This window comes from Corella eumyota, chromosome 4, assembly GCF_963082875.1.
Source record: "Corella eumyota chromosome 4, kaCorEumy4.1, whole genome shotgun sequence".
Lineage (NCBI taxonomy): Eukaryota > Metazoa > Chordata > Ascidiacea > Phlebobranchia > Corellidae > Corella > Corella eumyota.
Genome location: NC_137493.1, coordinates 9331149 through 9354247, shown reverse-complemented (window position 1 = coordinate 9354247; position 23099 = coordinate 9331149). Strand labels below are relative to the sequence as shown.

The window sequence follows — 23099 nt, the reverse complement described above, 5'->3', positions numbered from 1 at the left end:
GTTCTAGCAATTTCAAAAACATCTGTTAGTTGACAGGCATTGGATAACTCAATTTTGCCATCAAAAATTAACAATCTATGTTTTCTTATATTCTTTAACTTCCACATTAAAATATCAGGAAAATAAGTTGGATTAGAACCACAAACTAAACTCATTTTTTCAACATCTTGTTCACTTAACTCATGTGACCAAGCATTTATGTCTGTAAGTGTTACTGACCCAGAAGTAACAGAGTTTAATACAAAGTCATCGCCATCTAAAAATTTGAATATTTAATTTAAACCTAAAATAGTTTATTTTACCAATTGTATTTTAAGGTAAAAATGACTAAAAATGCAAATCAGGTCATTATTAGAAAGTGCTTCATTTAAATTTTGCAATTTTAGATTAATAAACTCATGTTTCATGTTACTCCTATTAAATGCAATTTTTACACACCTGGAAAATAATAGTAGTGTTCAGAATCAGAAGTTTGAAAAAGTTTTCCATTAACAAAAGTTTGCATATTATTATTAGCTTGTTTAACATAACAAATATAATACCAGAAACCATAATATAATTCCAAACTAATTTCTTTTTTCTGATAATTTCCATTACTTCTCTTAAAATTATATGGCGTAAGTGACAGTTGTAGGTAGTATTTCTGTAAAAAAAGTAAACAACATTTATTTAATTTGGTAATTTTTATCAAAATTTTGAAACATTTGTGTTATGACTTTTCCATGTCAATTAAATATTATTTTTAGATAAAAACTTTGTAAACCTTTCAAAAAGTAAAACTTACAAAATTACGAGCAACAACATTAATTATAAAATATTGAAACTGGTCAAATATAATAACATCCGAATGATCTAGTTTTGCAATTTTAATCTGAAGACACATTGTCCAAGTTAAATGTCGTTCCTTGTTCAATCTGTCTATGTTAATTTCCTCCTTTCCTAATGGTATCTAAAATAAGGTAAAATAAAAAAATTATATATATAAGTTAAAAGTGAATAAAAAAAAACCTAAATGTTATTTATAAAATATTATCACAAAAGTTTAAGTTTACCATGAAGCGAGTAATTCCTGAATATTGAAGACTTGCAGATAAAGTAGCAAGATAATTGGTATTTACCAACATGCTTGAAACTTTATCACTTATATCAGCATTAATTGTAACTTCTATTTGGTTGTGACTAAATTGTTGTCCTAACAATGCTGTTTTTCCCTAAAAAAAATTATAAACAATGTGGCTTACTACAAAAAACAAAATTTAAATAAATAAAAATAATTTTTTTAATTTTTTAAATAAAACAACTTTTTTTATCTTAATTATTTATGTTAGGTATACAAATCTTTTTTAAAAATTATTATAGCATAACTTTGTTAAAAACATACAAAATAAGTTTGGTAAGCAGTGGAAACATTAAACACAACCCAATAAACATCCTTATCTACATAACCAAAAACATTATCAAGAAAGTTAACATTCAGTAAAGCTCTGACAATCACATGATCATTATTGGATGGGTTAAGGAAATTAGCTTTAACAAGTATTGGCAATGTTTGGGTAGATTGATATATTTGTAAATTTTTAAATTCTGCTTTAATACTGGGCTCTGGTGAAAGAAGATCTACATAAAAATTTTAGATTTAATATTAGAGTTTTGTTTAATGCTTTTTATTTTTAAGACACACATTTCTTTTTAAACATGTTTCTTATTACAATTAATTTTTAAAATCTAGGGTTCTTGTTTTTTTATTAGTTTTAAAATTTTAACAGCATTAAATAAATTATTGTTGACTAGGTTAAATAAATAATTAATTAGAAATAAAAATTGTTTTTTTTCATTTATTAAATTTAAGATCTAAAATGACAAAGAAATGAAAATAAATACCAGTTTTCTGACAAAGAATAAAGGATTTTTCGTCACAGTTTTTAGAATACCATTGTGATGTTGAAAAAATACTGAGAATTACACAAAGGTTTTCCTTAATTTGGATTGAGTCCAACAATGAATTGGAATAAAGCTCATTATAAAGTGTGTTCCAAACCAAGTTGCTCTCTTCATCCAAATTACTGATAACTCCGACCCAAACACTTGTGACTAAATTTAAATAATAATTTCCATTTAGATTTTGTAATATTAAAACAATAATTGTTAGTAATGTATTTTTAAGTACAAGTTAATATTTATTTACAAAAAAACTGTTTTCATTTTTCTTTATTAGAATTTCATAAAATATTACCAAGATATTAAATAGGCCTAATTTTTTTTACCCTTAAATTGTCTTAATATCTTTGTGACAGCAATATGTTCATTTACATCCTTAGGTAAAAATATAGTAGCGCCAATTAATTGACAAGTACCATTAGCATGATTTAAAGAGGTTGTTAAAGTTGTTAATGTAGGACTAAGAAGTTTAATTTTTGTATTGCCAAATTTAATCCAATCTAACACAACAAAATCAAGAATTAAATAAAAAAAACTTGTAGAACATTACATCACATAGATTTAATTTTTGTAGTTAAATCAGTAACTTACCATGAATATTCAGTGAAAAATTGCTTGGTATAAATCGAAAGGAACTTCGTTCCTTTTGGTCAATTGTTAGGGTAGTCCCACCTATTAAATCTTCTAATATTGTTGTCCTAAATAAAAAAAGAAAAAAATAATTACAACACCTTTGTCACTGACAATATAACATTGTCATTGCTAAAAACAAATTACATAGATTAAACCAAACTCTTCTATATTTTCTAATAAATAATAAAATAAAAGCATGGCTTGAATAAACAATTTACTACCTAATTGTCTAAAAAGTGTAGAATAAATAAGTATATAACCTTTGTATAAACTTCTCCGGATAAACATTAGCTAAGCTAAATGAAACACTATTTTCAAACCAAACATTTTCCTTTTTAAAGAAACAGCAAGTTCCATTTACTATTACATTTCCAACTATATCATTAACAACATCTCCATTTACTCTTCCAAGTAATAAATCAGAATTAGTGGGATCGTGGCAAACATAATTTTTGTGTGCACCTATGCCGAAATGCCACCAGAAATTTATAAGTTGACGCAAAGCAACACTTTGTACATAATTAGGTTGGGTTTCGATCAATGGACAAGCTTCAATTTGAAATCTTGATGCTAAAAAACAAAAATCCTAGGTAAAACCTTATTCAGAACATTAATTGACTTAAATAAGTTTGTTAAATGTTCAAATTTCTTTTACATTTTTAACCTACTTTTAACAAAAAAGTAATCTAATTTACTGTAACCAAACACAAGTTCTAATATTTAAAAAAACATTTTAACATTTAAATTAACCCAACTTACAAAGAAAAGAGGAAGATTCTACTAACTTCCCATTACTTTCAAAAGACCACCTTTTTTCCTCATTAAAAAGAGAAGAAATCTCAAAAATTTCTAAAAATTTAAAATACAATTTTATAGTAGCATTAATAGATAATTAAAAGTTTAAGATTAGTATATTAATAAATTTACTTTTAAAAATAAAATAAAAATAATTCTAATTTAAAAAAATTGCATTATTAAACCAAAAAAAATTAGTAATATAATTGTCATACCAGAATTTTTGCTAATCGTCAAAACTAAGCAAAATGAACTCAAAAATGTTAATACAAAAATGTTTAATAAACAATATAATCCCATTTTTGTTTCTTATTAATCAATTTTAACAAATGGCATAACCATAATAAATTAAAATGTTCCAAATAATATCTTTCACTTTATTACATAAAATTACCAATTCGAAATAACGTATAACGTTTTTTTTAATAATCATGAATAATTAATTATAAAAATTTTAAAATTCTTTTTGTATTGGATAATATACCACAAAATTATATATGTACCGTTAAATTATATACTACAATACAAATATTGTATTGTATTTTTTCGTAACGACTAATAATTGTTACCGATTAAACTTACACAATAATGATTGTCCGGTGACAAAAAAATATTTAATATGATTAATTTTTTTTAATTTAAGAAATTGTAAAATCTGTCATTTGTTTAATACCCATCTGCCCATATGACATAAAAAGCGCTAAAAAGCAGACACGTGTGTTAATTTAAAAATTCTGACGGGAAAATCCCTATCTAATTATTACTTATTTTTTAACAAAAAATATTAATCAATTTTTTTGTTAACATTAAGTTAATATATAACCACAATGTAAGAAAAAAATCTGTTGTAAAAAGTAAAATAAAAATTTTTGTTTCGATTTCGAACCGCAAGGAGCGCTACGTTTCTATAACAACAACCACAGCTTCTGTTTGAAATGGAATTTTGTTGAAGTTAAAGTTGATCGGGCTATTTAAACGTTTCATAGTAGCCCGTCAACTTTTAAATATGACTAAGGGAAGAAATTTTGTGCCATCGCAAGACCAGCACGGAATTTGGGTAAGACAATTTTATAAACATATTGTATTTTTTATTTGCTTTTTAAAACTTAAACTAATTTACAGATTTACCAACAATAAAATGTAAATAATGTCAAATAAGTTATTTTTTATATAGTTTCGGCATCGTGGGATGTCAGAGGCCATGGAAAATCGATCAAGTGGAACAACCACAGGAATTATGCACAGTGAGCTACATCAGAACAATAGTGAACATATAAGAAACCCTCCACGTTTTCTTGAAAAATTAGCGGTAAGTATAAACCTTTTTTATTTTATTGTTAATATATGTAATAGGGAGTTTGTAATATATGTAAAAAATTGTGTATGCCTTAAAATGCTTAACAATAATTTAGTATTTTTTTAATTGATTTTAACCATTTATTAATGTACAAATTTAATTATTTAAACTTTATTTTAAATTTTTATTTAAGGTTCCTTATAAAAATAAAAATCCATTTTCCACCCATGACAATAGAGATTCTTTCCAAGGACATGGAGTTTATTTTGGCCAGGTTCTAAAATTTAGTATGGTTTAACACTTCAAAATAACAAATAATTGTGTTCATAATCTACCATTTTTTATTATCTGTCAAAAAGTTTGTATTGATATGTAACGACAATTAACCTTTTCCCCCTCATATTTTTTAAACTTGGTTTAGTGATTGAATGTATCAGTGTCAATTTCATTGGTTAACAATATTTCTTTTAACATAACTATTTGTCAATTTATTTTTTGATTTGTATAGGGTCTAGGTAAACACAAGGTGCCCCCCATACAAAACCAACACAACTCAGATAACATTTTAACTTGGGAAAAAAATAAAGCTGATTCAATAAACAGTCTTTATAGAGAAGATTATTCAGGTACAAATAATTCTGATAATATTGCCAATTAATATATTAATTTTTTTTTAATTTGTTTTGTAAGAAAATGTTTTGATATATTTCTGTAAGATTATTTGTATTTAGGGGATAGATTAAAAAAGTTTAAACACTACCGCCGATATTCAAAGCATTATGATATACCAGACCCCAATAAATTGAAGCCTGCTCCAAGCATTCAAATGTGGGTTGAGAAAAATGAAGAAGTGCCAATGACTTACCTGCAAACTTTAGCAAATACTCAGGTAAGAAATTAAATTAAGCTTTTGCTAAACAGTTTTGTGAGAATGCAAGTATTATTTAGGTTGTGTTTTTTAGTTTAAAATGTAATTTCTTTTATTGCAGAAACTAATTCCAAAGCCAAATTCATGGAAGTATTCCTACCATGCCCATTCTTTTTCACAACATCGCAAAAGACCACAGTATACATCTTAATTAATATGCATGAACAGTGTTTTATATTTTGTATTTACGCACTTTTAAATAAAACTAGTCTTATTTTTTAATGGGAATTACACTGCAAGTTGTAATATTGCCAAAAGCCCTTTAAAGTGTTTATTTTTAAATAGGGTAAATCATAACATATTGTTATATAGATTTATTGCCCAATGGTACAAATGTATTTTTGTTATTTTTTATGTGATCAAATTGCCTTAATTTCATAAATTTTGTATTTTAATACTGTGACAAATAAAAAAAACAATCTGTATTTTACATGAAAACTTTTTTAAATTAGGAAAATTTAGCTGTTATTTTTTGGTTTATAGAAATAATCAACAAGCCTAACAAAAAACATGAAAAGCGGAAAATGAAGGAACGGAAAATAAAGGAACCGGAAAATAAAGGAACGGAAAATGAAGGAACCGGAAAATAAAGGAACGGAAAATAAAGGAGCCGGAAAATGAAGGAACGAAAAATGAAGGAACCGGAAAATGAAGGAACGGAAATTAAAGGGAAGTGAAAAAAGGAGTAGCGGAATCCTAAAAAAATAAAACGCGGAAATACCGTTGACTGTTTATTTAGGTTTACTGTCATTTATTCGAGAACTGAAAAGCAATAATGAGTTAATTTTTATTACCCCAGCATACCCTAACCCTCTTCTATAAAATGCCCGTTTATTTCTAAAATAATATTGACTTAAATTTTTTTACTTTCCTTCAATTTCCGTTCCTTCATTTTCCGGTTCCTTCATTTTCCGGTTCCTTCATTTTCCGTTCCTTCATTTTCCATTCCCTCAAATTCCGCGTCCCCGTAGTACTTATGTGCTAGGTATAAGTTTAGCCTAAGTATCAGAAAGATTTTAAAGTTACAGCAAAAAAAATTGATAAAGTTTTTAAAAATTAAACGTAATAAACTAATTAACGCTATAATTTTTACAGATTTTCATGACTTAAATTTAAGACAATTTTAAAAATAATATAGCAACACAAGTGACAAATTAAGGCACGGGTGAATGATCGCTACCATAGCAACACAATTGCTACATTTCTATATGGCATGTACGCGTAAACAGATATTAATTGTGTTACACAGAAAAAGACAATATTAAATTAGACTTTCGTCTTCAAAGCAACCCTTTGGATATTTAGTTTTGTACCAACGCTCTATAAGCTCTATCTGTACACCAAGGTTTTAAAATAAGTAAACAAACGACGCGATCATGACGGTTAATTTAGAAGATTATTTTCGAAGTACTTTTGAAGATAAACTCTTGGTAAAGATGCCAGAAAGGGAGGACGATCATCTTACCCCGGCAACAAAGCTGCTGGAAAAGAGGCGGGAGATGGCAGAGGTAGAACAGGCCCTAGCTGCTCAGAAGGAAGAGTTTCAAATGAAAATGGAGAGTTTGCAGCAAAGAAGAGAGGAATTAGAACGAAAAGAACACCAGTTGAAAGAGTCTCTTTTAAAGTTTGACAAGTTTTTAAAAGAAAATGATTCGAAAAGAGCAAGAGCTGTGAAGAAGTCTCATGATGAGCGCGAGCTTAGAAGGTCAAAGGAAAAAGACATTGATCGGCTAAAAGACGACATTAATCACTTAAGCAAGGAACGAGATCGTTATCAAAAGAAACTTGAGAAAAATTCAATCTTCCAAAAGTACATGGAGCGTGTTCAAGAATCTACAGATGAATTTGGTGAAATAAGAGAGATCATTGGTCGTTACGACACTTTAGTTGCAACCCATGTTGATTTAGTTGAACGCGATCAACTTAACCAAGATGCAATCGAGAAGGAAAAAGCTAAACTTGTAAAATTTACCGAAGATAAAAACAATGAGATTTTGTATTATAATAACCAGCTTGCACAACTACAAACCAGATTAGACCAAGCCCAAAGTAAAGCTGTTAAATGGGAGAGCAAGTGGACTCACATTCAAAACACAGCTGCTAAGAAAACTTTGCTTTTAGGTCGAATTAAGATCGCTACTCACAATCTGTTCCAATTAGTCAATAAACATCTTAAACAGCAGGCTACTGTTCCAATTGAAAATACTCCTCTTCAGCTTGAAAAGATTCAGATGTTTATTCAAGATTTAAGTCAAATTACAATGGAGATTAAAAGAGTCGAAGCTGCAAATCAACCAGCTTCTGTATAGATTAAAGTTTTTATGCCATTACAACTAAATAAATATTAAAAATTGACGGAGAAATAAAAGTTTTGAATGAGTGAAATACTAAAATATAATTCTAGTAATTTGTGGTACTAGCATAAACTCATTGTTGGTGGTCTCTAAATTTGATCATAAATATTGGGTATAATTTTATAATACTACGTCTTTTAATGATCCACATAGTGGCATATTAATTCACTTGACTTAATGGTGTGGGTAAAATTTTGTTTATTAGTGCACTCCACTCAGGCACATATTGTAACACTCTGTGCTAATTTCTGGATAATTTTGAAATGTGCAAGTGCAGTTCTTCATTTTTTGCGTTTAACATTTGAGCCAACAAGAACTTTAACTAACTTTGTGCGTGATTTTTAATTTAAAAAAAAACTAGAAAAAACATATGACTAGCAAAAACTGCCATTTTAAAAATAAAATACAGACTAAAGTTTAATCTGTAAATTTAAACAAATCAAATGCTACATTTACAAAAAAACAGGTTGTGTTTTTCTAACATTGTGAGTTTATTTTAATAAAATTATATTTCCTTTCATGAGTAAATAAACAAGATATTTGTACAAGGATATTTCAAAAACAATCCAGAACAAAGTTAGCGAATCAGATTATTATTAAACAGCACACAGTTGATTATAAGAAAATTAAAAAACTTAACAACCAGCAACCATAATTAAGTGAAACTTTTAAATGTGAAGCACCCATATAACATGATCTAATACTAGAATATGGCAGCCCATTTACAATTAATAAAACATTGGCACAATTTTAACAAAATCAAAATATTTCCAAAAATATAACAAAGGAAAAATGACGGTACTTTTAAAAATATATTTAACAATAATTAATATTTTTATAAATTTGCAAAATTACAAGTGTACTTAAAACTGTTCATGTAGCATGTTTACAATAATAATAACAAGCATAAGAACATGATTAGATTTAAAATCAAAAAAGATAATAGTAATTAAATGACAAGCTGTACTTATTTGAGATTATTAAGTTTTTAATACACCTGTAAAAAAATATTAAGCGAATGTAAAAATATTAACAAAATCTGTTTATATTTAACTAAGACAAAAACTTAACTGCTTGTTTGTGTGTTGTTTTACAAAAACTGTTTAAAGAGTAGTTCTTAGTTGCTATGCTTTCCTTTATGTTACATACTATGGTTTTATTTTAACTACTAAAAATGTCCTTTAAAGATAGCATAGGTAACTATTAAATTATGGCAAGAAGAAAAATATTTATTTTATCCTCACTAAAATTATATTTGTTGCAAAATTAAGATTTAAAGGGGCTAAATAACAATTTCTGGTTAATTATAACTTTAATTGGTAGGAAGACATCATTTTTGAATTACCAACTTCTGACAAATATATGTTATCTCCCCTCCCAAAAAATGCCCAAAATCATTGATTCCTTTGTAAAATTTCTTGCTACTTTCAAAATTTCCCATGGACAACATTTTATGTAAACATATTACTGTTGCATGTGTGGTTTGTGTAAATATTTAATATACCCAAGACACTGGAACCCATTGTTCTTTTGTACATATTTCTTCAATGGCAGTCTAAAATTTGAGGTTATATTTAAAACCTTGTATCAAGTTTTAATAACTTAAGTTCTTCTTATTTTTGGCCAATCTTTTGAACAATGCTTTAATTTTTTTTAATTTATCACAAAAAGTATTATACCAATTTTTTTAACTTTAAAAAATGCAACAATTTTAAACAAAATACTGACCTCTAAAGTTTTAATAGTGTCGTCGATGTCATTGTTAACAATAGTTAAATCAAAATAATGTTGGTAGGCATCCCGCAATAAATCTGATTCTTTTTGAAGCCTGTCTAAACTTTCATCCTGCAAAATATTAAATTTGTTCACTTATAAAAATTCGAAACAATAAAGTTAAACAGAATAAACAGTTACAAATAAAGCCCATATTTCAATGATAAGTGTAGTTAGATAGCCTTTTAGATAAAGGTACTTATATTAAGTCTAGGTATTGTTGGATTTAGAGATAGCAGTTCAAGCACTGTTTGTTCTTTTTAAACAAGAATTTGCAACCTATCAAATTTTAACTTTAAATATTAAATAACATAGTTAGTGTGGGAAAGTGATAGTTACCTCAACCAATGAGGTTGCTTGTATATCAGGGGCAGCAATGAAAACAACAAATGGAGCAAATTCAGAAGATCTTAAAACCTTTAAAGCCTAAAATAAATTATATTTATTTTCAAAAAACTATTTAAATTAATTTAACTATTTAAATTAATTAATTAAAAAAAAATCCAAAAATAAAAATAATTAAACCAGAAAGAAAAGTAAAACCAATATACCTGTGGTTCAACATCTAAAATTGCCATTAAACCATCTTGGTGTATTTTTTTGATGGTGTCTAATTTAGTACCATAGCAAGCATTCTCGTGAGTACCATATTCTAAATATTGGTTGTTTTTAATTTCATACATCATGGTCTCGTATGATGTAAAATAATAGTTAACCCCAGCTTGCTCATCTGGTCTTTGTGGCCGAGTGGTATCTGAGTGTAGTAATTTTTGAATTAAATGTATTGTTTTTAAAAGTTACATAATTTAAAGTTACTTTGATGTCTGAGACATATATTTGTAATTAAAAAAAAAACTACAATTTTATTTATAAATGCATTGTTTTGTGTCGTATCATTTTAAACAAACTTTTAAATATTGGTAATATTGGTAAAAACTTACGAGGTACAGGGTAGGCAAACTTGCCAGGATAACTGCTAATTAACGTGTTCTTAATATGTCTCCTACCTACTCCATGTGCACCTGTTCATTGCAAATTATTTTATTTTATAACTTATTGTTGCCTTGAAGGTTAAAATGTTATTGGCTGAGTATGATTTTTCACTTACCAAGTAAAACTAAAGTTTTTCTTCTGAACGATGGAAGTTTAACAACCTCTTCGTAAGTTACAAGATCCAATTGATCAAAAACTGACACAAAATTTATTTTTTTAAATATTGTAAAACAAGAATTTATTTTAGCACAAATATACAAAATTTGTAAAAATTAAAGAAAAACAGAACTTTAGTTTACTTTTTAAACATACCTGCATTATGTTTAGCTAAATATTTATCTTTCTGAGGTTTTTTCTTTTTGCCAAACCAAGAGTTTCCACTATTTTGTTGCTCCTTGGCTTTCTCCATTGCTAAACAAGCTACTCTCCTATTAGATAAAAAAAGGTTTTTATTTACAAAAAAGTGCAAAACAGTACACTGATATAAGAAATATGGCAATAAAATATTTAATGTGAAGCTCTAACAAATAATATTAAAAAGAAGGTCATCTTACCATTCTTGTAGTTCTGGTGATGGCACAAGGCCAGCTGAACCATTAGGATCACCAATGACCATAGCTTGCCACCAGTTGTGGTCATCTTTTGAGATCACTTGAAGAATATCAGAGGTTTTAAACCTGATTCCTGCCTCCCTACATGGAATCAAATCATCTGTTCGTGGATCATAGTTGAATTGAGCTTTTACATATATCTGAAAAAAATACTTAATTTTTAGGTAAATTTTTTCCCAGGACTTCGTAAACTATTTTACTAATCTGCTTAAAAAATTAAATAAACCAAAAAAATTAACTACCAAAAAACAACAATGCTAAAACAGCAAATTACAACAGAAACGATGAAATATGATGGCGTTCATACCTGCTTAAATACCCCACTTCCTCCATTTAAATACTTAAGGGGAGTTTCAACAAATTTAAGACAAAATAATTATAGTAACAGAACATAAGACACAACAAATAGAAAATGGCCAGTGTTTTTTTAAATTATTGGAAATTATTTTAAAATACACATTATAAGTTAAGAGTTGTTTATTCAGTTGCCCCTTAGCCGAATAAAAAATAATTGAAATTAAAGCAAATTTTACCTCACAAGTTGGAGGTGGAGTTCTGTAGCTTGGTACGATTTTAAAAGTAATACTACCCCGTAATTCTTTCTACAATAAAAAAGATTTTCATTTAATCGAACACAAAGATTTGAATTTTTATTTTAGCTCATGCTTTAAGCTATATTTTACTAAAATATATTTATTATTATGATAAAAACCAACAATATCCAAAATTATATTTTTAATTTAAAATTTCGCTTCCGGCACCTACCAACATTTTTTGTAGCTCGTCAATAGTTTTATTCCCAACATTTATCCCATTTATTTCACGAATTTCATCACCAACATGTAAGATACCTTAAATATAAAAGTAACTTTTAAAAAGAAAATTTCAATTTTTTAAAGCCAAAAGTTTGATTGAATGAAAAACAAAAATTAAAAATATACACATCTTATAATTGCTTAGAAATCAAGCTATTAAATTAGATAAAAGTTGTCTAACAAAGTTACTATTTAAACAACAAGGTCATATGGTTCCATATTTAAAAATAAGATGTAAATATAAAGTGTTAAAAGCCTCACTTGATTACCCAAGGGAATGTTGTTATATAATTATATTTAACTATTTCTACAAGGAAACTATTAAATATTACAAGAATTGGTTATTCTTTACTGTCATTTTAAATATTCAACTTTCTATAAAAACAATTTTAAAATTATATTAGTTAAAAATTATATAACACATAAATTTGCAGTATACAATGCCCCAAAGAAAAAATAACTAAAAAAAAACAAGTTAAAATTAGCTAAAAAAGGTAAAAATTATTCTAAAATTAATCAAATTATACTGAAATCATACACTCAGAAGCGCATTGTAACACTCTCTACAAGTTGAGTGTCCAGCCCTCATTGTGACTGATCAGTACCCCTGCGCGAATCATCATTGTGCATATACAACCAAATTTTTCCAACCTACACATAGCCTTACTACAAAAAATCTTCCTGTTTGTGGTGTGTTTTATTTTTGAGCAAGAATTTTTGTTGCAAATATATACCAATACGAGTGTAAGAACAGCAAGCGGAACATATCTTAAACTGTAGAAAAGTGCCCACTTTTATTTAATAAACACTGAAACAAAATTATTCACCTTGTCTGTGTATCATTCCCCCATGCATAATTCTTGCAACCACACAATGCTGATCAGTATTCATTTTCAAAGTAATACCCTGTTGAAGTAACAATAAGGCTTAATAAGAATTTTAACATTTAAGGGTAACAATAGATACACACCAATAAAAAACATATCAGGGGGTGTCAGAAGATAACTTATCTCATAAGAAAAACTTTAGAGGGGGGGTTACGTGTAAATTTTTATTAATTTTAAAACTTCCTTACTAAAGGTTCATTTGTGTTTTTGGCAAACTGAACAAGACGAACTCGAGTAACCTCTGTCACCTCCCCACCATCCTGCTCTGTGACATTATCGCTGTCATGGTGACCATTGTGAAGGGGTTGACCGTTCGCTGTTGGAGGGTAGGGGAGTTCGTCGTTGTAAAGTTCATGTGCCACAACATCATGACTTTGAAGTAGCCCCTGAAAACAGAAATTATAATTATACCTAATTATAATGTATCAGCATTTAAAAAAGGTTATAACAACAAGGTAAACTGATTAATTTACCACATACATAATGAATTTATATAAAAGTTCATTTATGAATACGCTTACTTTACATAGATATGGAAAACATCAGAAAAATTATTAGTAGTTTACACTGTGCATGACTATTTTTCCAAGTAACATTTTTGTTTTAGAAACTTTCTGATACAAGTAAATGCTAAAATAATTATGACCACATTATATAAATATTAGAATTGATTTTAAAAATTTTTACTTTTAAATGAGGTTGTGTTAAAATGGCCATCAATTCAAGTGAACTTGAATTATTTCCTAAATCATTTAATAATGATAGAACTTCACGGACTCGACTTATACTGTCACTAGGTGGGGAAGTTTTCTTGGAAGATGGATTTGTGTTAATTCGATCATAAAGCTGTAAAAAATTGCATTTTTTAAATTAAAAAAAATTAAAAGAACATTTTGCTGAACAACTTTTTGTTTGTCATTTACAACTTGGTGTTTCTAATACTATTTTGATGCTATTTACCTTAATAAAATATAAACAATAAACACAAAAGTTAATCAATATTTATTAAGTTTGTTGCAATGGAATAAGAACAAATAAGCCTGAAAGTATAATATACATGATTTCCCTAAAAACTGTACCAGGTGAAAAATTGCTTTTAATTTTTGCAAATAGTTTCTCACCAAAGGGGCAGGTTCATTATTTTCTTGCAAAATTTTGTACAAAAATAAATCTGAAGCTTCATTTCTTGTTCCAATATTCAAAAAATAATTAAACTTTACTTTTATCTTGGTTTTACATTTTCGTTTTGTTTGCCGTAAATTTTTTTTTACTGATTTAACTGATTTTGATAAAAAATTAAGGCTGAATAACTTTTTCATGTTTTTAAACCTAAATTTTTTGTCTATTGCCTTAAAAAATCCTTGAAAAACTAAATTATCTTTATAAGCAATTTTTATCAACTATAAAAAGCAAACTTCATAAAACTTTAAAGATAATTCTAAAATTAAAAGCAAAATCTTGTTAATCTTTTAACATATTTTCAAAGTAAATTATTCTCTTATTTAAGTAATCCAATTTAAATTCAAACTTTTTTTCCCTATTTTAAAAGGAATTGATTGCATTTGAGTGATGATAATGAAATTTTACCTTAAGGAGATCAAATAATTAATATTATTGATTTTTTAAAGAAACTTAATAATCCCAAAAGTATAATTAACATGTTATAATGACAACAATCTATTTTTTATAATTACCTAAACCTAAAACAAAAAACAAGGAAAATATAAATTTAAAGCATTTCATATCATTCTATACAGAAATTAAACTCAAAAAGGCAGCACTCGGTAATGGGAAAACACAATGTCAATTACATTAAAAAAAGATGAAATAACTAAACTTTAAACTTTCTAACATTTTTCTGAATTGTTTATCTGTTTTTTAAACTATTTTGTAAAAGTTTATTCTGAAAAAAACTTAACATTTTTATATGTTAGGAATTTTGTCTTAAAATTGTTTAAATAAGTGTTTGCCTAAATAGATATTTATTTTTTAAATTTATTACGAAGTTTTTTAAAGTTGTTTATCAGGTTGGACAGTGTTTGTTTTCCATGGATTTGTTTTCAAAAGTGGAACTTTTTCGTTTGCAACCACAAGTCGATCTTTACTGTCCTGTAGTGCCGAATGGTCTGATAAATTTGTGGTTTTCATGTCACTAGAGGGCTGTCTTGAGACTCGAACATGTTTTCGAGATAAAATTGGGGATTGCTCATATCTGAAAAAAACAATGAAACAAAATCCTTTCCATTATTTTTATCAAAAATGTCACTAAAATTCCAAAAATAACTGCACTTAAAAACATTTATTTTGCTGAATATAAAAAAAAATTCAACTTAATTTTATAAAAAAAGGTTTTACATAATTATACTTGTTAAATTTGTGGTTAGACCTGAAGCCTTATTAATAATTTAAAACAAACTTTTCTATTTGTATTAATATTTAACCTATGCTTGGTATAAATAGCTTTTGGTTTAATGGAAAATAAATTTGTAATTTATGGTTTAACATAAGGCCAACTAAATCCATTAAAAATTTATATTTTTTTATTAATACCCAAAAATACCCAAAAAATGTTAAATTTATATTATTAAAACGAAAAAATTTTAAAATATTAAATAGGCCCATAAGGGAATTTTTAAATTTAAAATACAACAAAAAATTAAATTTTGTTTTACCTATGACGCATTTCCTTTTCTTTATAAAGGCTGTCTAATTGTTTTGCACTTTCCCATCTTTTAACAAATGAATGTTCAAACCCAAATGTTTCAGCATTTGTGTCAAATCGTAATACCTTCACTTTATCTTCCATATTCCTTAATTTAAATATTGTTTTTTAAACTAATAAAATAAAACTTAATTGCAATTTATAATTTTTAAACATTTTAATAAGAACAAAAATATTAATCAAAATTTGCTTACCAAGCTTTTATTTACTTCTTTAATTTACTTCTTACAAATCCTTCTTTTAATTCTTTGCAGTAATATTTCAGTTTGCAAACAGTTTCTTTTAACAATTTCCTAATCTACAATATCTCAATATATAACACGATTTTCCGTGTTATATCAGCTGATAAGATATCATATATTATTGAATCATCAATAAAACTCCTGGTATCTGATGACAAAAAATGCACAATCTATGGTTTTCTTTATCTTGTTATGCAAATAATGAGCCGCAATGTGGCAATTTTTTCTATGAATCTTGTCTGGGAATTACTAAGACTAACTAAGTTAAATTATAATCTTGCAAACAAGTCGAGTCTATAAGTTGTTTAACTTGACTTGTTGTTAATTATTACCTTGGCATAACATGTAGGTGCAGTGAAAATTTTAATTACTTTCTTTCTTACTATTTCTTATAACATATTTAAAAAAAGAATAAAAACTTAAACATATAAAATATCAAATCAAACTTAGTAACAAATCAAACTTAGTTACTGGTGTTTTAATCTACAGCTTGAAACAAAAACATTATTTAAATTGAATATATGTTTTGGTAATTTTTGGTAACCAGATTCTGTATATAACCTTGAGTAGCTCCAGTTTTGTTAAATATTAATGGGTACACATTTACCAGATTAAACAAAAATAAATTTAAAAATACACACTAAAGTAATAAATTTATTTAGTTTAACTGCATTTATTTAACGACTGGTGATAGAATTTAGTTAATATACATATTTTTAAATCAATTTGTTTTAGCCTAATTTTTCTGGGTAATTTTTAAATTTTTTTATGCAATAGTCATTCTTAAAAAAAAGATATAATAATATGACACCTTTGCTGATAAAAAAATCAATACTGACATTTTTATTAATGTTTACATAAAACAAAATCTATACTTAAGGAATTGTTATGTAACATGCCCATGTAAATTTTATTTTATTTTATAGTTTATACTTTTACAGCACTTAAAAATTCCCAATATTAATTTCTGTTAAGCTATTAATTTAAAACTTGCAGTGTAAAATATAAAAAACGCTATATAAGTTTTTTTAAAATTTGATTATTATAACTACTTCTCATAAATATTTTGTTCAGCATAAATTTTAGAGTTTTTTACACTAACCTCTAACATGCTGTGAAGTGATTTATCATCAAGTAAACTTTGTAAAAACTCCAAATCGTTTTCAGCACCATCCGATAGAGCATGGATTTCTTCCAGACTGTCCATTACATGAGCAACAGCTCCTACAGTATAAATATTGTGAGTGTTAATACAGAGTGGCTGTGTCTAGGTGTGTAGCATTAAGGCCTATTCACACAACAGGTCTAACGTCGCATTGCGCTACCTGTCTCTTTGCAAGTTCTGGGAAGTTCTTTTTAAATATTAATAAAAAGTTTCCTTAATAGCTTCCGCCTTACGGATATTGCGTAAATTTTGCTTTAGCCACAAAATTTTACAAAAACTTACATAACTTTCTCATAACTTTGTACGTGTAAACAACTCTGTTTATTTAAATGGTTGCGCAATCTTGCATTACATTATGTTGTATTTTTTTTAGCAAATTTTATTAAAAACTTTTTTTTATTTTAATAAAAATCATAATATTTGACATTTTTTAAAAATGTTTTTATAAGCGAATCATTTTAAAAAAAAGATTTTCTACCTGAAGAAGTTGGATCTTGTTCTTCAAAAAGTGGCCCTCCATCACCATCTAGTGGTGGGTCGCTATAAAACGAGGTAAATTTAAGGCTTGACACTGCAGCTAAAACCTGCCCCTAATACAAAATATTGGTTAAATTTAATAAAAAATGCTTAAATTGTTTAAAAAATTAGCTTATAAGAAAATAAATTTACTTACTTTATTAAAATATTACCCATACCAGCAACCTTTTTTATAAAAAAAAAATGTTTTACAATAACTAAAAATTTTAAAATACCTTTAATTTTCGTCGAGCGTTAAACTTTTTAAGTTGTTCGACAGAATTTTGAAGATGGATTTTAGGTGCATAACGATCTCGTTCTTTAATCCAGGGATGATTTAAACACTCAAACACAGTTATTCTTTCATTTGGATCAAGGGTTAACATTCTCTGAATTAAGTGTTTGCAAGTATCTCCAATCTCGTTCCAAACTTGTGGTTTCATCTAAAAAATAATAGTTTAAACATAAAATAACAAATAAAAAATGAAAAATGTGGTAAATCTTGAAGTTTATTTAAAAAAATCATATACATTATATAAATATTAATTATTTTCTTTTTGAAGTATTTTTTCACTTTTTGGGACATTTAACAAGCTATAATGACAAGCAATTCTATATAGTTGTATATTATTAAGTATAGTGTTAAGTTTGGCAAAAGCAAACAAAGGTAAAGAATTTTTAACACAAAATTTTAGTTAAAGAAATTTGTAAAATTTAATTTTTCTTGCTTTATATTTTCCTTGTGTGATTGATTCATACAACCTCTCCCTCGTCCCATGAAAAGGTAAACTCCCACTCACGAGAATAAACATCATGACCCCACAACCCCAAATATCGACCGGTTTCCCATAAGGCTCACCCCTAACTACTTCAGGGGCCATAAAGTGTGGGGTACCAACATTACCTAACAAAAACAAAATAATAATTTTAAAATATGTAAAAAAATATATATATACACTTTAAATAAAATTTTTAAAAAAATTTTAAGATGCAGACAAATTGTAGTTAGATACAAAAATTGTTAAAAAAAAACAGTTCTACAATAAACAAGCTTAACTTGTATGACATTTAAAATATTAATTTTAGAACAAACAACTTTACAGTCACAACACAGACATGAGAAATGTAAAACAACAAAGTTTCAAGTGAAATAATTCCACTTCTAAACACTTACCTCCTTCAATAAAACCATTATCTTCGATATTAATAGCAAGCCCAAAACCTCCCAACTTTACTGCAGCTGAGTTCTCTTTTGATGCAAGTAGAACACAATGCGGCTAAAAACAAAGGAAGTAAATTAAAATAGTTAAAATGCATACCAAATTTACAACACAGAAAAGTTTTTTTTTGATACCATTTTCAAAATTTTTTAATTTTGATTTGTTTATAAATTCAATTTAACCTAGGTGTAAAAAATTTAAATTGGAACACTTAACACAACTAGATTACGAATATAAAACCAGGTTAAGACAGGTGCATGAATATTTAAGTGACAATTTAATTCCTTGGAGACTTCATACCAAATTTATATTTTTCAAATTAAAACATAACCCTCTAGATAATAAAACAATGCAACAGATATATTAAAACTATCACACAAATTTTGCTAACTTAAGTCATTTTCCCACAACATATCAGCAATTGTTATGGACTTTGGTCTATTTAGTAATTTTTTTTGTCAACCATACACCCAAGTCAGCATTTCAGATTAGTAACTAAAACAATTGTTTAAGTAAATCCTAGTTGGTATAAGTCCTTTTAATTAATATTAAAGAGGATTACATAAAAAATATAAGTTTTGTTACGCTTATTAAAAAATCGAATATAACAATAACAACTTTATTATATTGAACAACTCTTTATCGTTAAATATTTAATTTAATATTAAAATAGCAGTATTAAAATAATATATATAAAGTTTAATTTATTAACATTAACGAAGATTTTTTGGTCTAATAAAGATCAATTATAAACATGACTCTTAATTTAAATTTACTAGCAAATATGATAGAAGTATATATACATAAATAATTTCTTCATATTTACAATGAACAAAAAATTATCCAATATTTATAAAAACTATATCGACATAACTTAAGTTGTAGATTGTAAATCAACCAGTGGCAGTGGACCCATTAAATAGAGTAGACTTGTATAATTACAAACTAAACTGATTTCCTGTACTTGTAAAAAAAAAACATACACCAAACAGAATTTACACTTGAATGCATCTACCTTCTTTAAGTGCCAGTTTTAATCACATTTTTACACCCATGACCCACCAAAAATAAATCTCTTTTAAAAAAGTTTTTCTTTGACAAAAATATATCTTTGCAGAAAAACATTGACAATACAGTTATAAGTTACAATTAAATGTATAGCAGCAGTATTTAAAAAACCTACAATATGTATTGTTTGTAAGTATAAAACCATTAAATTTAGCACTTCTACTATTTAATGACAATACCCTGTCAATTTATAGCAAAAAATATGATGGACAAACATATTTTGTGTATAAAAAAATAAGTTGTAAAAAATAATTAATTGGCCAATTATCTCTTTATTACCTTTATATCACGATGTACAACATTGTTTTCATGACAATATCTTAAAGCTTCTAAGATTTGCTTCATGTAGTGACTATAACAATAAAATAGTAAATATCAGTAAACATAAATTAATATTTGCTGATATTTAAACCAATCTTAAGAAAAATCCCTTTGAAAAAAAAAATTTATTTAAGTAACTGTTATATTTTTTAACCGTATTAAAAACTAACACTTGTAAATAATAAAAATACGTTTTTTTATGCAAATTTTTTAACCAGAAAATATTTATTACGATATAAAATCAATATTAAGGATAAATTTCATCAAAGTAAACACCTAATAGTTAAAACTTTACCTTGTAACAGCTTCACTGTAAACAAATCCCATGTTAGCTCTCTTTACAATCTCAAAACATAAGTCAGCTCCATCCATACTGCAAAAACAAAATTACACCATGTAGTAATATTTAAACTTTTATTAAATTACATAGGCTATAAAAAATAATAAATTTATTTTTTTCAATTTCAGATTCTGCGTCTTTATAGAGCTATGTTTTTTTTATTATAAACTTAAAAGAAATGTCAGAAAAACAAAATGTTGCATATAACAGATATTTTAAATATGGTCAACAAAACAATAGGGAATTTAAATAAATAATATAAATAAGCTTTAAGTTTCAAGACTACTACAGAATAACATGTGACGCATAAAAATTACTGCATAAAATTAAAATTATTCCCACAAATATTATAATATACTTGTTATACAAAAGTACTGGGCTTATCTTATAAATAATGCAACAATTCTGGAATATGAATGGTGTGACTAATGGTTAGTATTGTTCGAGTTAAATAACATGTTTTATATCTGTGGTTAGCAAATAAAACCACATCCCAAAACTGCAATTTGTCTTTTTATTTCACATTTTTTAAACTATAACTACTATTTACAACAACGACATGCTTTAAACAATAAATACTAAATCAAAGTAATATAACTAAATTCTACTTGCAATAAAATGTTTTTAGCACACCAATAAAAAATTTAACACAAGTAAATTAAACAAACAATTAAGTCCCACATTGCAATAAAAACACGAAAAAACAACATAAAACAAACAACAAATACTTACTACTCGAACACCATGTAGAGAGTTCCATTGTTGCTGTAAACTTCAATCAATTCAACAACATGAGGATGTTTCAATCTATGACATATACTTGCTTCTCTTTTTAAATCTAAAGCAAGACAACGAATTATAGTTTTACATAACATTTTAAACAAGAGATCTAAAAATATGCATATATTTCATACTACAACTTCTTATAGTAAACACAAAGTTAAATTTAAATAATGGTATACAACTTAAATTAAAAGGTCATTCTTTTAACAATAAAAAATATATTATATATATATATTTTGGAAAAAAAAGAAGGAAAAATATATTGAGTAAAGCTTAGTTAAATAAGCATTAATACAACAAAACACCTTCTGTCGTTAAACCAGGACCCGCAGTAAATTTTGCCACGTCAACGATTTTTACAGCATATTGAAAATGTGTTTCTTTGTGAATACATCTTTTAACTATACTGAATGGACCCCTGCAAAATAAACCACATTTATAAATAATCTAAAAACCTAATTTCATAATTAATAAGTCATAAAAAGCTTGTTTTTATAAATTCAATTATACAAAATAAAAAATTGTTTTTTTAATTATTTACTTCTGTTTAATTTATTATTTTAAATTTAATCAAAAGGTAGATAGGATAAATTTCAGCAAATAGCAAATTGTTTAATTGTGTTTGATATAAAGTTTTCAATTAAATTCTTTAAGCTATATATATAATTAATAAAAAATATATAAAAAACATACTTTCCAATTGTTTCAAACTGTTCATAATTATCTTCAAAACTGGGTTCTTCCATCATTAAAGTGTTTTAGTGATAGAGCAAAAACATAACAATTTTAAAGAAGTAGTAGTACACTAAATAAAACAAATTAAATAAATACATAAATTTAGTTTTTAATTAAATGTGAAAAACTCGATCTAAATGACATGCAGACATGTGATTTTTAAAATTAACAAACAGGCGAATATTAACCATATCAATCTAATTTTTTTTTCATTTTTAGTTTAATTTTAAAGCTGTCTGTGATTAAAAGCCAAACTTTAGTTTCCTGAAATCCAAAAATACACAAAAACTAAATCTACACAGAAACGGAAACTTAAAAAGTTAATATTCTAGGTTCGTAACAATTATTTATTTAACCTTACTTTCCAAAGCAGAACACATCTGCCTTTTATTGCAAAAAACAAACAATTACAAGTGACGTCATAAAACGACACGCTTTAGTGAATATCTAAAGTTTTATTGCAAAACAAATGATCCTCAAAAATAAATAAAGTTTAAAAAACATGTTAAAGAAATTTAAATATTGGTAAAAAATTTTATAAAAAATAAAAAAATAAAACAACTTAAGATTTTAAATTTTTTCCCTATTGTGCATTTTTGTAAAATATTTTATTTATTTCCGAATCGGACTTAATCTACTTGACGAAAATATATATTTGACGGATCAACGGATCGAACGGATTAATGGATCGAGTTTTATTAACTGAATCGAATATATATTAAACAGATATTACATAATTCAAATGCATATTTGACGGATATTTAATTAAAAAAAGAAGTTTCATGAATTAAACCCTTACCCTAACCCTTACCTATTCAGATTACCCATTTACACATCCGACCCATTCGATCCTTCTATCCATCTAATAGTCAATCAATCCATACGATCCGAAAATATATTCTCGTCAAGTGGATTAAGTTGTAATCTTTATTTCCACGTTATCTTGTGGTCACATGACCGAGT

The 23099-nt window shown here is 26.5% G+C and overlaps 4 protein-coding genes across 5 annotated transcripts; 2 read left to right on the top strand and 2 right to left on the bottom strand.

Moving 5' to 3' along the window:
- Positions 1–4310: 4310 nt before the first annotated feature.
- On the top strand, positions 4311–6157 carry LOC145750625 (testis-expressed protein 36-like). The gene is made up of 7 exons (XM_082566699.1): positions 4311–4423; positions 4541–4675; positions 4857–4937; positions 5172–5289; positions 5395–5552; positions 5653–5729; positions 6075–6157. Exons 1-7 carry the CDS (start codon positions 4373–4375, stop codon positions 6091–6093), a joined length of 639 nt encoding a protein of 212 aa, XP_082422825.1. The 5' UTR covers positions 4311–4372; the 3' UTR covers positions 6094–6157.
- A 641-nt stretch (positions 6158–6798) lies between these two features.
- On the top strand, positions 6799–8478 carry LOC145751133 (coiled-coil domain-containing protein 42 homolog). The gene has a single exon (XM_082567222.1). The coding sequence runs from the start codon at positions 6968–6970 to the stop codon at positions 7898–7900; it is 933 nt and encodes a 310-aa protein (XP_082423348.1). The 5' UTR covers positions 6799–6967; the 3' UTR covers positions 7901–8478.
- On the bottom strand, positions 8422–22207 carry LOC145751132 (peripheral plasma membrane protein CASK-like). The gene is made up of 23 exons (XM_082567221.1): positions 22095–22207; positions 21707–21819; positions 21351–21456; positions 20574–20651; positions 20237–20309; positions 18844–18946; positions 18398–18573; positions 17906–18112; positions 17632–17743; positions 17091–17212; positions 13712–13870; positions 13213–13410; positions 12965–13043; positions 12088–12173; positions 11856–11924; positions 11266–11462; positions 11024–11139; positions 10827–10907; positions 10660–10740; positions 10270–10472; positions 10058–10144; positions 9674–9790; positions 8422–9500 (listed from the first exon to the last, which is right to left on the bottom strand). The coding sequence occupies exons 1-23, from the start codon at positions 22148–22150 to the stop codon at positions 9441–9443; spliced, it is 2679 nt and encodes an 892-aa protein (XP_082423347.1). The 5' UTR covers positions 22151–22207; the 3' UTR covers positions 8422–9440.
- On the bottom strand, positions 14805–16728 carry LOC145751134 (uncharacterized). Of its 2 annotated transcripts, XM_082567224.1 has the most exons (3): positions 15941–16728; positions 15697–15834; positions 14805–15236 (listed from the first exon to the last, which is right to left on the bottom strand). In XM_082567224.1, the coding sequence occupies exons 2-3, from the start codon at positions 15828–15830 to the stop codon at positions 15035–15037; spliced, it is 336 nt and encodes a 111-aa protein (XP_082423350.1). In that variant the 5' UTR covers positions 15831–15834; positions 15941–16728; the 3' UTR covers positions 14805–15034. The 2 variants fall into 2 exon arrangements, with proteins under 2 accessions (XP_082423350.1, XP_082423349.1); XM_082567223.1 differs by having other exon boundaries at positions 15697–16728.
- Positions 22208–23099: the final 892 nt, after the last annotated feature.

Bases quoted from the DNA above. Each gene is read 5' to 3' on its own strand.
- LOC145750625 (XM_082566699.1), top strand. From the start codon at position 4,373: ATGACTAAGGGAAGAAATTTTGTGCCATCGCAAGACCAGCACGGAATT. The intron at 4,938-5,171 runs GTTCTAAAATTT...TGATTTGTATAG, and splicing joins ATGGAGTTTATTTTGGCCAG to GGTCTAGGTAAACACAAGGT. The intron at 5,553-5,652 runs GTAAGAAATTAA...CTTTTATTGCAG, and splicing joins AAACTTTAGCAAATACTCAG to AAACTAATTCCAAAGCCAAA.
- LOC145751133 (XM_082567222.1), top strand. From the start codon at position 6,968: ATGACGGTTAATTTAGAAGATTATTTTCGAAGTACTTTTGAAGATAAA.
- LOC145751134 (XM_082567223.1), bottom strand. From the start codon at position 15,830: ATGGAAGATAAAGTGAAGGTATTACGATTTGACACAAATGCTGAAACA. The intron at 15,237-15,696 runs GTAAAACAAAAT...TGTTTTTTTCAG, and splicing joins GAAAAGGAAATGCGTCATAG to ATATGAGCAATCCCCAATTT.
- LOC145751132 (XM_082567221.1), bottom strand. From the start codon at position 22,150: ATGATGGAAGAACCCAGTTTTGAAGATAATTATGAACAGTTTGAAACA. The intron at 18,113-18,397 runs GCAAGAAAAATT...ATTATTTTTTAG, and splicing joins TCACACAAGGAAAATATAAA to ATGAAACCACAAGTTTGGAA. The intron at 11,140-11,265 runs GTAAGATGACCT...TTTATCTAATAG, and splicing joins TCACCAGAACTACAAGAATG to GAGAGTAGCTTGTTTAGCAA.